The following is a 17,610-nucleotide window of genomic DNA, read 5'->3' on the forward strand; positions in this document are numbered from 1 at the left end:
ACCACATTTGGGACATCCATCTATTGATTATGTAGCATGTGCAGACGATATATTGTTCCCTTTAATTGAATACCTATAGGTCTCCAGAGATCGATCAATGCATGGTTTAAGTATTAAAAGGATTTGGAAAAATAAATATTTCGAAAACAATGATTTTGATAGCTATTTAATTGGCAACTGGATGAAACTAGAACGTGTGGATAATTTTAAAATATTGTGCCCGTTATTCAAAAAGATACATAATATGTATTCAATGATAACTGTTTTTGTGGCTCAGATGAAGAAAATGCTACCACTTTTTTTTAAATGCCCAATTCAAAGATAGTTGCATGTTTAATGTTTGGTGTGGAGTCACAATCTTTGAAAATGAACTGGTCGGAACACAAGGTTTTTTATGGTGACTTAAAATTTACCAAAAGCATCCCAATAACAGCAATTCGTCGTGAATTGGGCCTTCCATCACTCCAGATATTAGCAGACTGGAAACAATGCCAACTAAGAGTGACTCCACTACCCTGTTCACGATTTGGGGGAATTGCAAAACAGATCATGTTCCACACTTATTTGTGGAATACTTTTTGCTTAGCTAAATAGGCACATCTGGAAGTTGAGAAAGCTGATGATACCTATAACCATACTAAGAAAAAAAAACTTGGACCATTGACAAATACATGCCGTATAGTCGTTTTTTCACGATCAATGTCAGAATTAAGAGCTAATAATAGCATTCCACGATATCTACTATGACATCCTTCTTAAATTTAATGTAAACTATTGAAGTCTAGGGTGCTCGGATCAACATTGCAAGAAGTCAGACTTTGCTGATTTTGCAATCTTAATGTGGCGTCAACACTGGTACATCGAATGTAAAGCTTGTCCTCTAAAGCAAATGGCTATTTTAAAATCATCTTGTGCTTAACAAAATTAGCATTTTAAAAGCACATCAAATATCCTTATTGTGGTGGTAAAAATAAATGTATTCTGAATTCATCTAATATGAATTTGATACATTTTTCTCATTTTGTTAAAGGTTTTATGCACAGACCAGTATCACTCTAGATCTCAGCCAATGGGAACATAATTACAAAAGAATGAGTACAGCACCAACTGCTGCGAGAAAATCACAAACCCTATTCTTTGTACTACATCGGGCACTATGGTCAACGGAACAAATTCACAAAGTCAAAATGATATTCAGGCCTAAGTGCTGGAGACGTAAAGATCCTCTGAAGTAGGCTTGCTCGTGTACATGCTCGTTTACTGCCCTAGTAAATTCAGATTCTGGAAAGAAGGTAGCAAGTCCGACTTACTGCAGCTGAACCCGAACACCACCCTAAAAGAACTTTGTACCAGCACCCTTACTAAAGTCAGCCAATTGAGCCCAAAGAACCCAAAGCTTCTAGACAAACTATTGGCAACAGCCATAAAACGTATTTACCTCCCACAGAATGTAGGGGAACTCCATATGCCAATCACATCGACTAGAAAAACACCATGTCAGGATCCGAATTTTACACAAATCTGGAACCCTCTTGAAAACTACAACCAACTAAACGACTTAAGTAATTATCAAAACATGGAAGTCTGAAACTCCATGTAAAATACAACACACTTACACCTTACCGCTCCATGAGAAAACAAACTATGAACACAACCCACCCTCCACCCGCCCCTCAAGTGGCGAGTGCAAACACAATCCATAAGGCAGCAACCGAGACTCGACTCTCTTCCTTATAGCCCATCTTTAACTCATCCCCTCTTCTAATCCCAATAACAAGCATGTCACAAACTAGACCGGAACATGGCTTTCAATGGGAGAGCACAGGTACTTCAATTAAAAGCGAACCATAGAATATCAAAAAGGTAATTGGATGCAGCCAGATTAGAAACGTATAAACACTAGAATCCTTATCCTACACCAAGAAGAATGATACAAGGAAATATGTTATCTCTGGTGCAAGATGATTGTTTAGATAAGCATCAGCAATTGTGGCATCCCAAGTATTACAGTTGTTGGTTTCTGAAGTGTCCAGGTACATGAACAGGCAGGAACCACAGAGACCCCAAGTACAAAAGGAAATGTACACTTTATTTATTCTTGTTACACCAGAACATTAACTAGGAGGAAAAGGAAAATACATCCTTCTGGTACAGACTTCCATATAGAAGTCCTGCCCAACGGTTAAACCTGGAATTCCTAGATCCCTCAGGTTCCATGTTCTGTATGCACACGCAACATTCCACCGTTTTATCTAATGCACTCAACCATACCGCACATTCTCATCCAGTCACCCGCATGCATAACTATTCCAAAATGTAATAGAGGAGAGACAGCGCCCTTGATTAAAAATGTTTCTTTGAAAATCCTCAATAAAATATTTTCAAAACCAGAAGTACCCTTCCATGCAGTGATTTGTTTTCTATGCTGGTAGAGTAATTTGAAGTGACAGCCTCACTAGGATCTGAACTTGGTTGCCTAACAAGCTCAGCTTGTGCGACCCATCTTAGCTCACAGAGAAAAGCACCAAATATACATGCACATTTCTTAAACTAGGATCAGAAGGAGAGGTATACGCCCTAGACACTCCCCTCACCCCACCCTTTGACACCCACTTATACCTCTCCTGCGTCTGAACCGTACCCACATTATGTACATGAGGTTAGAGTTAAGGAAGAGGTCAGGGAAAACAGGATTTTGGGCATGAAAAGACTCGGCATTGAAAAACACAAAGAAATAAACAGAAGTGCAGTAACACAACACCTCCACGTGTTTATTCATTGGGGGCAAATAAGGCAGAAATATCCAAAAAATGTTACAGCGTTGCCACACATAGACATCAATTTATACCCCAAGTGAGCCCACCAACCAGCCCAACTCCAACAGCATGTAGAATAATCATCAGGATCAATGTTATGGGTATAGCAGGTTTCCTAAACAGGACACAGGTAGAACAACTTTACAAATTCTGCACGAAATATATATTTGTTCTGAAATAAAAGTAAATATGCAACATGCATATAACAACATCCCTCGTGTTGCACAGCAGCGAAAAAAAACACATGTGTGTGTTATAGCTGTGAAAAATAAACAGAACTAGACCTCGAGACCACCAATCCGTGATACTACCGGGCCAAAGAAAACCTAATTACACAGTCCAACTTTAACAAGTTAAAAACGATTGTTGTACTCTTCGAAAAACAAACATGCCACACCGTTTACCAAAAGTGACCAAAATGCGCAAACTTGTGTGCTGTAACCGTATAGCCGGCCAATACAGCAGAATAAGGGGTTATACTAGACTGTAACTCAATCTACCACAAGCCATGGTTCTGGCCGTACACATCACACAACCGAATGGCAAAAAATAATATATACTTAAATATTCGTGTTTAAATTAACCGGGAATACAAATATGTAAACAAAAATGAAATCAAACCCCGACGTAGGTTTGGTACAAAAAAAAGTCTACAAGTTCTCCGGCGTGAAAGTCCCATATAAATTAACCAAAAAAAATAAAAAATAAACATAATACTGGCTCTTTAAATTAAATCCAGGAGTGAAATATATCTTTGTCTTTTAAAGATCTAGTGCGCGAATTTCTACATAACAAAAAAATAATAAGTCTACTGGAACTGCTCCGTAACGGAAATAACCTCTTTTCTTTACAGTATGTTACTAACTTTTTCTTATCGACGTACTAAACACGATTTCATTTTTGGGTAACCGGAAACAGTTTCCAAAATACCGCAAGCACCCTATTGATGATGGTGATAGCACTCCACAAGCTAAGTACCTGCATATGCATCTTAAACACATCGCAGTGTCGTTTCAGCAGGGTGGGTGGACAGCGTTCTGCAGGAAGGGGGCGTCTCCCAAAGCCAGTAGCCCCGTTTGGAACTTACCTTGCTGTCATCCATCAGGCCCTGCACTCTAAGTGCTGCAGCTGGCGGGAAGAACCTCCCCTCTCTCAGCCGCAGGCTGCACCTGCACTGACCCGCGCCGAACCTTCTAGAAGCCTCCGGGACCCCTACCACCTACTGGGCAGTCCTTCTTCACTCTCTACAGGAGTACCCCCGCTGTTTGTTTACAACCTGACAACCCGACCAAAATATGCCCTGTCAGGAAGCGGGATGCGTGCGGGTCTCTCTGGGAGTCAGAGTTGTTTTAGCTTGGTAGAGTGTTCGGAAGTACCAAGGATTGTGCGGATTTTGGACTATCATTCCCACAAGGCAACTCTAAAGAAAGCGGAAACGAAGTGGTCCCTGGGAAGGTTAGTTCATAAAAAGATGTGCATTGAACGTGCTTTAGGTGGCAAATGAGAGGAATAGAAGTAGAAAACGGACTAGCCTTTTGAAACCGAAAGCGTTCCAATGAAGAACTAAAGGGCTAACATTCTGCCCAGAATGTGTCAGTCCAGGACGATGTGCTAATGATAAAACCACGTTAGAATAACCCGATGTACATTATTTTGTTTCATACGTAAGTTGTGCATACGTTTTTTCTAACGTGCATGTCTGCCTTTACACTGAAGATACCTAGAATGTTATGTTCTAAAGTGCGATTACTAATTATTATTATTGGTTTTAACTTGGTGTGTGGTTGGTAGCGAAATACAAGCAAAGTTTGGGAAAAATCTGGAAGAAGGGGGACCGAGGGGGTGAGGTACCTCTCCTCAACTCACAAGCTTTTGGTTGGTGCCACCTGCCTTGGAGTTAGTTCACTCGCCTTGTAGGCGCCCCGCCCCACCTGTCCATCGACTGGCCCCTTCCTTGCCCTGGAATCAAATACCCTTGTTACTCCATATGCTTCAGTTGTCAGAATAAACACCTTCTTCTACCACACAAGTGTCCTGTGATCATTCAAGGCCGCCACATAATTGGCAACAAGCAATGTTCCTTCTAAGCTGTGCGCATGTGCGCTTGCCCAGCTTCCTTCTGAGTGCCGCTCAGAAGAGTTTTAGCAGCGCACACAGAAAATTCCCACCTTCTCAATAATTAATAAGGTACATCCACAGCAGTTACTTGATATTTGTTTTCTCTCTTAATGAAGCTAAATTATAGTAAGTAGTCTTGCTATTCTGTTCTACTAGCCTATTTACGGTATAAGCATACTTGGTAGAAAAACATTTGATATTTTTTTTTGGTTGAAATTTAGTCAAATTTAATATATATATATGGGGTGGGGTATGGGAATAGGGGTGCGGGTTGCAGGGGGTCTCCCCCACATTTCTGACCCAAAAAAGAGCAAATAAAATGTTGTAAAATGTGAAAAGGTCAAATATTTTCAAACAAGTAGACCCAAAGCATATTTACATTACCATACTAGAAAGCATGACCTTAAAAAATAAATACAGAATACATCCTCAAGAGGTTAAAACACATGAAAAAAGGGGCTCCCTGAACAGAAGATCTAACAGAGGGTGTAGAGTTCTTTCATCGACCGGTGTAATTTTGATGAGTTTTTTAATGAGTATTTTTTACCGAAAAAAATCATCGCAATATATAAGGGGGGGTGGGAAAGTGTATATAAGGGGTTGGTGGGGGTCAGGAAGAGTTCAAGAAGAATAGGGGATGGGAGGCATATCCAATTATCTGTTGAAATCTCCATCACATTCGTTTTGACATAAACTCCTAAGATTCAGATTGAACCAGTATGAAACAAAGGACATCTTGTTCAGAAGGAGATTAATCCCTAGGGAGCAGACTTATTGTCGATTTTTGTCTAACTAGGGAACAGAGAGAAACTTTACAACATCTTGTAATTGAGTGTACTGCGTTCAATGATACAAGGGCAAAATGCTTTGGGAAGAAATTAATTGTTCAGAGTTATTTAGATCATGATTATATATGGAATCTGTTGTTTTCTAACCCGAGAATAACTGTACAGATAGCAATTGTGCAATTTTTAAATATAGTATTTCTTGACGTAACACCTGAAATTGAAAAGTGTGAACAGTGATCTCGGTAGGAAAGATGATATCTTATTTATCTTTTATAATTGCAGAACTGCCAAATATTGTGTTATGTTTTGCGTTCTATGTTCCTTTGGAATTTGTAGTTTGTATTAATGTATTATATGGAAGCTTAATAAAAAAATAGGGGATGGGAGGCTGGGGTGGGAACCCCCAAAATAAAAAGAATCAATTTTGAAACATTTTTTCATTAAAAAATACTAGTAAAAAAACCCATCAATATTACACCAGTCGATTAAATGACATAGAACCTAACAGAGATATGCCTGCAAGCATTAACCAAACAACCTTCCCTCCTGACCTTTTATTCTGATACCTGACTCTACCACACTTATTATACCTTATGACTCCAAACTTCTGCCCAAGGCAGCGTTTAGATATTGCCAGACAACGTTGACTCTTCCTACCTTGGCCTTGAGAAAGGTTACCAGATTTGTACATACATTCACTTGTTTGTTGTAATATGTATAACGTTCAAGCACCAGAATTACTGTTACACATGGTGCCTTAGCAAAAGCATCACCCACAATATGTGACCCAGCTGTGAGCTCAAATATTGGATACTGACTGTAAGTAAAAAGGATACTTTATGCTTATTAAAATGTTTCTTCCCATTAAAATTTCTCTTGCGATCAGTCAGTAATATTTTTAGCTTTCCTACCTATGCCACTGTTCTGCTGGTCACTGATTTGTAAATATCAATGGAGATTTGTGGGTAGAATCAGGGGAAGGCTCCTATATGTTAATTATTTCCCATTTCTGTTGGCCAAATATTCCTGTTTTTGGGGAGTAAAAATGAGTGGGGAGTAAAAATGAGTGGTGTGTATGTCTCAGGAAGACTGGTTCTGAGTAAGTATCACAACTTTGTTCCCAGGACAATGTAATGTGGATGGAAAACAGAGGCACAGGAACTCTGATCATCATATTCTGTGGTGAAGTTATTCTGATGCAATTATCATTCTTACACAAATTATGAGAAGCATGTTCTCCTGGCTTTTAATTACTTAATTAAAATAGCAGTTTTCTTACTTTTTTACCATCAGCAAATATAGTATCTTATACAATTGTTTGCCAACCACATCAGTTATAAGTGATGTATGTTATTTGCAATACAGATGAATGTTTGTTTTTTCCAATAGCATAAAACACTTTCTGCATTGTCTCTGAGCAGTGTCGACAAATGAATAGTCACAACTAAAACTATTATACTAAGCATTCAATGCTTTTTTGTGCAGACACATTTTTCTCTGCGCATGAGTACATTTGCTAGATAGTGTGGCAGATCTTGAAGTCTTAGACTGGTTGATGAGCTCTCTTTATAATCACATATCAATTTTCTTAATAGCGTATATCTTTGGAAAAAGTGCTCTAAGATACACCCTTTACACGGATTTGTAAATAATTGCACTGGCTACAAAGGGGAAATTCCCTTCAAAATTCTTTGCTGATGATAACTTACTACCTAGGCATGCTCAGAAAGTCGTTCACCTCGTTAGTCAGTTGCGCACATGGAAATTAATGTGTACACGAAAGTCAACCATCTCTGCATTTAGAAAAAAATAATTAGAGGGAACATTGGCAACGAGGACCAGAAAACACCTGCGCAGGGCGCCACACTGCCTCCCGCCTTTCTCCAGTCCCTTGGCACGCCAGCAATCCCGTGGCAACAATGGGAACCATTGTTTTCCAAGTATCTGGAGACATTAGGAGGTACAGGCTATTCGCCGGCCAGAAAGAAGGCCATGCTACTTTATGCCATGGGGGTTGAAGGACAGTGCGTTTTAACAGGGTTGAAGGCTGTGTCCACTGCAAATGAAAACAATGATGTCTACAAGGAGGTAGTTCGCCGTATAGTCAAAAGATTCTCCAGCTAGGAAAATGTGGTGATACACAGACTCAAGTTTTACATGAGGAAACGACAGCAAAGTAATGAACCTGCCGATTACTACATCACCAGGATGAGAGAACTGGCAGCATTGTGCGGATTTGTGGACAACGTGAAACAAGTAATCTACGACTGGTCAAGCACAAGGTCAGGCTCATTCCAGCGACAGCGAGAGTGGCACTCGAATCCCAGCTTCAGAAAATGGTCAAGAAAGGAACCATTGAGACTTTCGAGTCCTCCGAATGGTTAAGCCCGGTGGTCCTCATAAAAAAGAAATCTTTCACCGAGTGGCGAGTGTGCATAAACCTACGCAGCCTCCTGACCTTCCACTTTCTTCTTTGATTTTTCTTTCTTGAGGCTTGTAGATCTCTCTTTTTTTTAATGAAGATAAGGACATCCTCGGTAGGATGCCACCGTGCCACCTAAAAAAGTGTAACGGGGGTAACCCCTCCGGGAACGCCAATAAGGGGAAAAAGCCGGAGGCACAAAAAACCCCTAATAGACTTCCTTCAGGAAAATGAGGAGAACGTGGCTGGACACAGTGGAGTATGGTAAGATTCTGGCACAAGGCTGGTCAGGTAAGTACAAGGGCTGGGCAAAATTCACTCCAGGAAACAGGCAGTAGTCGGGTACACAGCAGATCCGGTAGGCTCGAGGGTCAGACAAGGGCAATCCAAAAGACAGGCTGAGGTCGGGTAGATAGCAGATCAGTAGGCTCGAGGGTCAGACAAGGGCAATCCCAAAGACAGGCTGAGGTCAGGTAGACCGCAGATCAGGAGTAAACAGGAAAGGAACAGGTAAGAAGGAGTAAAGGAAGAATGCGGGCTGGGAAAAAAGAGGGGAACGGAAAGAAAAATAAGGAATAATAGAGAAGGGACGAGCAAAAGAAGGGAAAAGGAGACTAGGGGAAAGCAGAAAGCCGCGAGGAGCACAAAAGTGCTAAAGAAACCAAAAAATATAAACTAAACCGGAGAAAAGAGCCAGACGGAGGGATACAAGTAAGTACACAGAGGAAGCGACAGCAACACGGGGAGAAACCCGGAAACGTTGCAACGCGTCCGTAACCAGGAAGTACGGACCTAAATACTTCCGGCTACGCACACGTGCAACAACTAGAACGATGCGGGAGGAAACGGAAGACGTGCCTGGAAACGCTATGACAGACAATAACGCCAGCGATTCCACACCCGCCATCCTTGCCGTGATATGACACACATACAGTTTTCCCTTAACTAGCATCAACAAAATCATACTGATGATGAAGGAAGCAATGGTATTTTCAAAACACAATATGCGAGATGCCTACCATCAGATAGATCTGCATAAGGCCTCACGCCCACTCACAGCATTCATCACGCTATGCGGCACATTTCAATATACACACATGCCATGTGGGTTGTCATAGCTGCGTCAGCCTTTCAAAGAATGATGACCTCCATACTACACGGCATCGACATTGTGTCGTATTTCCAATATGACATCCTGCTGTACACCAAGGACACAGAAACCCATGACAGAGTACTGAGTGAAGGACTGGGCAAACTACAGAACACAGGATTCCACCTACGTCACGGGAAGTGCATTTTTGGAGTTTGTGAAGTAGAGTACCTGGTTTACCACATCTCGAAGGAAGGGGTAAGCCTGAAGAAAAACCTGCTACAAGCTATAGTTGACGCCCCAGCCCAGGCGTCAAGAGACAAACTTCGGTCGTTTCTAGGTCTCGCAGAATAGTATGCGAAATTTGTTCCTAGATTCTCCGAAAAAACACATCGCCTTTGAGAGAGCTCCTGAAGAAAGGTGCAGAGTACATGTGGGAATCATAACAAGTCGAGGCTTTTGCTGAAATCAAAAAGAGAATCCTGCACACACCCTGTCTCACACTGTTCAGTCCCGAATGGGAAACGTACATAATGACAGACGCCAGTGCATACGGCCTGGGCGCCACCCTTACCCAAAAGAAGGGAGACACGGAAAATATAGTTGCCTTTGCGTCGAAAGCACTGTCCACCTCAGAAAATAACTACTCTACTGTCGAAAAAGAGATGCTGGCGCATGGTTGCCGTGGAGTATTTCAGGTTGTACGTTTGGGGAACCAAATTCTGCTTAGTCGCTGACCACAAATCCCTGGTACACAGGCTGAGCCCTGGTGGCACAAAAACGGCAACACCACGCCTAGCAAGAATCGCAGCCAAACTGCAGGAGTACACATATGAGATTACCGTCATTGCGGGCTGGAAGAACGCCCAAGTGGACTGCATGTCCAGGCTACTGGACAAAGTACCCAGGGTACTACATTCCTCAAAGACGAATGTGTGGTGGAATCCATAGTAGATCTAAGGAACAAAGATTTTATGGAGATGAGCGAGTTATATTGGCAGGAGGAAATGGAACAGGATGATGCCCTGGGCCGAGTAGCAGAATGGGCCCGCAAAGGGTGACCCAATGAGGAAGCAGTGCCGGAAGGTCTGTGATCATATTGGAAAGTCAGCGACAAAATCACTGTTTTGCTTTATCGTGGTCACCTGTGGAAATCTCGTACTTAAGTTCTCCTAACCTTTGCAAAAGTAGTTATTGGACTCAGATAGGCAGAGAATTACACATAACAAATTTAGTTATGTTTATAATAAAGATTGCACGTTATAGGCCCTTTATTCAATTATAACACATGGAAAGAAAGAATAAACATATAGTCAGTTATATATAAACAAAGAAAAAAGGCTTCACTGTTATGCTCGCCACAGAAGACACCTTCATCTTGGCCACTACGACACTGCTTAGTCCCACAGCAGGTAAGCAAAGAGATCGATCTTTCTAACGGGATCTGGAACGGAGCGTCCTGCCTCTCAGTGAGACTACATCAACCAGGGTTCAAATTCTAACTCTCTATTCCAGGAGGAAAACCCTCGTCTCTTATGGGGGCTGCTTTCGATCCCCGCCCCTCATGCATTACCATGCTGCCCTCGGCCGAAGAGCAGACAATAAGCATGAGGCATAAACAGAGTGGAATATTCTAGTTAGAAGTGGAAAAAATCGATCTTCTCTCCTTGCTGTCGTTCCCACTGCCCCTTATCACTGCACCTGCAGAGTGCTCCGACTACCTTTTTAGCTTGTCCTTCAGCGGACAATACAGTAACTATTCTCCCCGGCTTGGTCATCTGACATAAATATGTGACCTTGTCTTCGCAGCAACAAAAAAAACATACATGTTTACTAGCTGAGCCCAGAGCCCAGGAAAACGTAGGCTTTTATTGCGGTAAATGGAAGTGAATATCCAAGATGGTCAGGATCTAGGGGCAATCAATCCCATATGTTCAGAAGGAATTTGTACCCCAATACCTGTGTCAATCACTACAAGTCGAATTTCTTCTCTTGCATGCAACTCCACCCCAGCTGACTCAGGAGTGGCGCGATAAGGAGCTAATGCACCAGGCAACATTTCCCAGTACAATAATGTTTCCACAGCTCCATGGGTTCTGAATTGCAAGTTTGCTGTACAATGCGCATTAGTGGAGTCTCATTGTTCGCAATGGGGCGGTTATTGAGTATCTGCACAGCCTCCACCACGTGTTCACGCTACCCTTTCAATGTACCCTCCTCATTTTTTTGTAACTGTGCTTTCAGCAAACCATTCATTTTCTCGTTTATCCCGGAAACTTCCGGGTGATAAGGGACGTGAAATATCCATTCAATTCCCTTTTGCCGACAATATTCTGAAACCAATTTTCCTTTAAAATGGGACCCATTGTCCCTCTGTATCTGCAAGGGAACACCATAATACACAGCCACTTGATCTAATAATTTAATCGTTTGCAGTTGTGTGGCTCTTTTACATGGTAATACCACCAGGTAACCAGAATATGTATCCACAATAGTGCAAGCATATTGACATCCCCTACTAATGGGCAATTGGACCGATATAATCGATTTGCCAAATGTGTCCAGGTAATTTGCCTCTTCTCAATGTGCCATGAACAATATGTGGGATAGATCTATGATTCTGATGTTGACACATAGGCCACCGCAAAATTACTGTTTTCACAATCTCCAATGGGATGCTAATTCCTCTATCTTGTGCCCACCTGATAGTAGCTTTCTCTCCGAGATGTTCACTCTTTTGGTGGGCCCACTTAGCAATCCCTTCCAGATCCTCCTCCTCAGCCCTCGCGTCCATGATTGCAATTTTCACATATTCATCTGCAACAGAATTGAACCACTGTTCTAATTAATCAGTGGCACAATGTGCATCCACATGATACACAGTAACTGTAATATGCATTAGCATCTCAGCAATGTCTTGCCACACTTCTTTCCCACATACTTCTTTAGCATGGATTTTCGAACCATTCTTCTGCCACATAGGCAACCACATCATCAAGCCATTGGCAACGGACCATGAGTCAGTATAAATGTAACAACTCCCGGGCATCTCTTGTTTTAAAGCCTGATACATCGCATATAATTTGGCAAATTGGCTACTCTTCCCTTTTCCCAATGTGGTTGACACCTTTTTCAATTTGGAATTGTAAACTACTGCTTTCCAATGTCGTTCAACTCACAGATATTTGGCTGAGCCATCTGTGAACCAGGCATGTTCAACTTGTTCACTCGACAGCTCTCCATAAGGGATTCTCCATTTTTAGGAGATTTGCCAATCATCCCTTCCTCCCTTTGTTCCAAGTCAGCTAACGGAACACCTGCCACTTGTTCATGTAATTTGGCCACACCACCCTTTCCTATTTTGGCACGATCTTGTATGTACCATTTCCATTTAATAATGCTTGCCTCTTGAGCATGTCCAATTCGATGGGTTTTAGGTGAACTCAGCACCCATTGCATAATAGGTATTTCTGGTCATATCAATACATCATGAGCCACAGTCATTTGTTCTGTATCCACCAGTGCCCAATAACAAGCCAACAGTTGCTTTTCAAATGGAGTATATCTGTCACCAGCTTCAGGTAACTTGCGACTCCAAAAACCTAACAGCACTCGTAATCTGTCCTGTTTTTGCCACAAACTCCAGTTGGCATATGCATCTTGGACAGACGCATTTAGTTCAATCTCGCCTTCCCTCACTGGCCATAAATCCAGTACTTTCTGAATGGTGTCTTTGGCTAATTGGAATGCTCTTGTCTTGTTCCTCACCCCATTCGAAATTGAATTTCTTATTTGTCACTTTGTAAAGGGGTGCCAAGATTTGCCCCAGATGGGGTATGTGTTGTCTCCAAAATCCAAACAGCCCAATGAACTGCTGGGCTTGTTTTTTAGTTCTCGGAGCTCTAAATTCAACTTTTTTTATTTGGCTGTAGGCACCATCTCACGATGTCCATTGTGCCACTGAATTCCCAGAAAGATCGCAGTCTCTGCCAGACCTTGTGTTTTAGACTCATTTCCCATCCTTCCTTCCTTCCTTAAACCATCCATAATAAGATCGAAGTGTACTTGTACACTATGCTCATCATTCCATTGGATCAGTATATCATCAATATAGTGTACTATTTGCACATCAGGTTTGCATGGGATTTTGTCCAGATGTTCGGCCACCAGCTGGTGACAGATGGTTGGACAATGCATATACCCCATTGGGAGACGTTTGAACGTATACTGCCTCCCGTTCCAGGGAAAAGCAAACTGCTCCTGACTTTCTTCAGCAATTGGAATGGTAAAGAAGGCATTAGCCAAGTCTAACACCGCATACCATGTTCCCTCAAATTTCTGTACATTTCTAATTAGCGTCACTGCATCCGGAACCACTGGTATCAGCGGAGTCATATGTTTATTCAATTTGCGATAATCAACTGTCATTCTGTAGCTTCCATCTGGATTTTTGACAAGCCAAATCGGATTGTTCCACGCCGTGGTCACGGGTCGTAACACACCAGCTTCTACATACCCTTCAATAGTTTCTGTAATCTCCTTTTGACCCACGGCAATCCGACATTGTTTCATGGACACTATTTTAGTGACTATCGGGGACATCTTCAATTGGCCCCCAATCACGGGGGAATAAGTGAATGCACTGACCGCAAACTGATCTAGTTTACCTCCCAATCCGTGGGTCAACCCTTCTAGAATATCAAATCCAATGTATTCGGGAATCGGGACCACCAATACTTGATAGCTATCCCTTTTTAAACTCCCAATTTTCATATCTATGTTGGTTTGTACAGCAGGGGTCTCTTTGCTCCCCAATCCAGTTATTGTAAAATGACAGCCTTTAAATCTCAAAGGATTCCCATGTATCAATGAGGCCTCCGCCCCGGTATCAATTAAAGCATTTACCTCCTGTATGTTTCCTGATTTCCAAAATAGTTTTACTTTCACATGAGGTTGTCTGCCTATTTTTGATTTGGGCATTTGTTACCAGAGTTTGACCATCATTCTGTTCATATTTTGAGTGCAGGTTTCTGGATTCCATCTCCATCATCGCACTCTCAATTTTCCTCAGATTGGCATACGTCGGCTGAGATTGCTTGGACGTATCCAGAGACACATTGTCTACTTCCTCAGGGGGCGATGCAAACGCATCCTCCCCTTTCTCTTGTTTATGCACTTCCTGTCGTTTAACCTGTTTATAACGCTCCTTTCCGTCCAAACCTCGCTTTTTGTACAATTGAAAATTTTACGTGTCTCAATTCCATCAATATCCCCCTGCGGTACCCCATCTTTCAGTAGCGCTAGGAACATATCCTTTCTAAACACGTGCGTATCGCGACTGTCAAACCACTTCTCAGGAGGGCGCCTTTCACTGTGCCCCTCCCTCTCCCGTTCTCTGGGTCTTTCCTCAGCCTTTTCCCATTCTCCTAAATCCACCAGTTGTCTAATAGCGTCTACCAATTCATCCGTTATTTTACCTGTCATTCCCACCAGTAGAGTCATGATAACATTCTTATATGCCGGAGGGGCATTGCGAATAATAGTGTTTCTAGCTGAAACAGACAATGCTACTAACACCATATGTTCGGGATCATCTAAATGGATTGCCTTTTTCATGGCATGTTCTCTCACCCTTTGAATGGCCTCTTTCAGCGTATACCACTTCTTTTCCTCAGTCGGCCAATCTGATGCAATAGGATACTTGCGATTGCAGCCTTGGGCTGCCATTTCCTCTGTCAGCCTCTCGCTGAGGTCTCACCCGTAGAATTCCCTGTATTTGGACTTCATGCGTCAACGGTAAAAACCGAGCAGAGTCTGTCGCATCTACGTGAAGACCCGCTGCCCCTCCATCAAATAAATGACCATCCAGGTCTGCAAGGGTTCTCCTGCCCTTTGCTTCAACTGGCCATCTATTTCCCCAATTTCCTGCTGTGAATAATCCTCTGGTGCGGTAATGTCTACTACCCCTCCTCTGGGATTGTTGGGATTATGGCCCATTCGCCGTCGTATCACTGGATTAACCACTACCGCTTTACAATTGGGTTCAAATTGGAGTTTATTATCTGGTTCCGAACCACTCTCAGTGCTAGTACTATCGAATACATCTCCATCTCAGTGATCGGCGTCCCAGTCCACCGCTGCAGTGGTAATCACAGTTGCTACCTTGCGAGAATTCACTCTCCCTCTTCTCTTCTTGTGTTTATAACAAGCCACCCTCATAGCAGCTCGCTCAGCTACCACCTGATATTTAGCTGCTTTATCATGATATAATTTCATCTGGAGCTGTTGCATTAATGCCAGTTGTTTCTCAGCTGCCAGCTCTTTTTCTAATTTCAGGACATTCGCCTGTAATTCCACATTCTGCTGATGTAGCTTTCGGAAGGCACGTAACAAGATCCAGCCCCTCCTACCTAGGGCTGAACACTGTTAGGCAGAAACCTGTGCAGTTCCCTCTGGGACCACTGCAAAAGATTTAAGACTACAGGTGTTTGGCAGTAAACCCACTTGGTAGCAGTCTGTACCACACAGATTCACTTGGTAGCTGTGGCTGAGCAGTCAGACTTCCCTCAAGAAGAGTTAGGCAGTATACAGAGTATTCACAATAGGTCAAAAGAACACAGTAGAACAAGCAAACACTGACCAGAGCTTGGTGTAAAAGAGATATAATTATTTATTTAAAACCACATCTAATAAAACACACAGGCACTAATATTAAGCAGTTCAAAAACATGGTCACTAAAAGATATACACTCCCTTAAAAGAATATTAGACAAGTCTTAAGTAAAGCCCCACTTATTTTCAGACAGCGGTGAGCGCTTAACGTAGATGGTACTCTAATAATTCGGTTTAAAAAGGAGAGAAAGGCAGAACATAAATTGAAACAGATCCCAACACTTTCAAAAGAACACAGCAAGAGAGGAAGGCAGAGTCAAACCGTGAAGTTAGAGTTCAGAAAGCCGGATCCACTTTAAGAGGATCAGAACGAAATGTGTCCAAGGTCACACGGTTGAAAAGTGAACAAAAGTCTCGAAAAGGTTCAGAAAGAGTTGGACCAAAAGAAAGGGACCAGTTAGATGGTCAAGGCGGCCAGCCCAGTCCAGAAGGTTAAGGGATTATTATTACCTTGTAGCAATCTTTAGAAAGGGAAGCCTGGTGGACGCAGTACCTTAAAGTGGTGAGAATACTCCAGCGGGGGCAGTTGTTCCTGGCAGCAGATGCAAGTCGGTGCTTCGTCCGGGGGAAGAGAGGATCTCGTCGGGGAGGAAGACAGGAGTCCGTTGCACTGCCAGGGAGGAAACCAGCCGCGGAGTTCTCAGGTCAAAAAGGAGCGGTCCTTTTATTCGCGGTCCAGTGGTAAGTGGCTATCCGGTTGCCGGGGTGCTTGGTACGGGTAATTCGACCACAAGACGTCCTGGGATGCAAGGAAAAGAAGGTAAACTGGTTGTGCCCACGAGTCAGGGGAAGAAGACTCTCCAGCCGGGAGATCTTCTCTGTCGTCGGGAAGTGGTGAGTCGGTTCCGCAGGGCTCCACCAGTGGTGTCATCGTAGCAGGTCGGCTCAGCTTCTCCCTCGTCGGATTCTCAGGTCCTGTGGCGACTTCTAAAGTTCCAGTCCCAAAAGCCTTGCTTTTATGCAGCACACCCCCATTCACTCAGCCTAGCTGTCAATCAAACATGCTTGGGCCAATCACACAAGAGTGCGACTTGAGTTACCAAGGCAACTCAGTCCAGCGTGCCTAAACCCCCTCCCACACCCCCTGTGTACCCAGACAGAGTGGCACCACTTTTGGAGGCTTCTGTGGAGAAGCCCGCCAAAAAGTGGAACAAAGGGCTCGACTTGGGTTGGAGTCACAGAAGAGAACACAAACGCCATTTTAGAATCGAGCCCTAGCAAAAAATACCAACCGGCGAATTAATATTAAATAAATAAACCGGTGGTATGTTCGAGGCTATGAGAATTAAATAATTAAAGTTGGTAGCCTCGAACAATGGGAAAATCCCATAGAGACATATTTGCGGTCGAATATAAAAAGTAGTATCCACTGCCACCAGCCAAAACTCGATCAGGGGGGACGGAGACATGCCCCCTCGACTAACAGACCCCGGGGCAATCGAATTGCCCCGACCAGTACGTACACAATATGATGGTTTGTACTGGTTTCTGTTCATAATTTGGGACTAGTAAAACCAATGGTGACTTTACATGCCCTGGGAGACAGTAGTCATTCCCAGGGTATGGAGTCTATGGTGGGGTGTCACTATGACACCCCTGTATCACTGCACAGAGGATGCTGTGTAACATGCATAGTAAAAACACATGCGACCCTATGGAGTAAAGGACCCCATAGCCCATAAAACACTTTAACAGTCAAAGGAA

At 42.9% G+C, this 17,610-nt stretch overlaps 1 protein-coding gene across 3 annotated transcripts in view; it reads right to left on the reverse strand.

The window, feature by feature from the left end:
- The window catches only part of CREBL2 (cAMP responsive element binding protein like 2), a 357,999-nt gene extending 353,788 nt beyond the window's left edge, over positions 1-4,211 (reverse strand). Inside the window, exon 1 of one of the 3 annotated variants that reach the window (XM_069628705.1) lies at positions 3,904-4,211. In XM_069628705.1, the coding sequence (XP_069484806.1) occupies positions 3,904-3,918 (15 nt within the window). In that variant the 5' untranslated portion in view covers positions 3,919-4,211. Of the gene's footprint in view, positions 1-3,794 lie in introns of all 3 variants that reach the window. The other 2 variants (XM_069628707.1, XM_069628706.1) reach the window with 2 other exon arrangements.
- Between the last annotated feature and the right edge of the window lie 13,399 nt (positions 4,212-17,610).

The sequence above is a fragment of the Ambystoma mexicanum genome, chromosome 12 (assembly GCF_040938575.1).
Source record: "Ambystoma mexicanum isolate Mex_15411 chromosome 12, UKY_AmexF1_1, whole genome shotgun sequence".
Lineage (NCBI taxonomy): Eukaryota > Metazoa > Chordata > Amphibia > Caudata > Ambystomatidae > Ambystoma > Ambystoma mexicanum.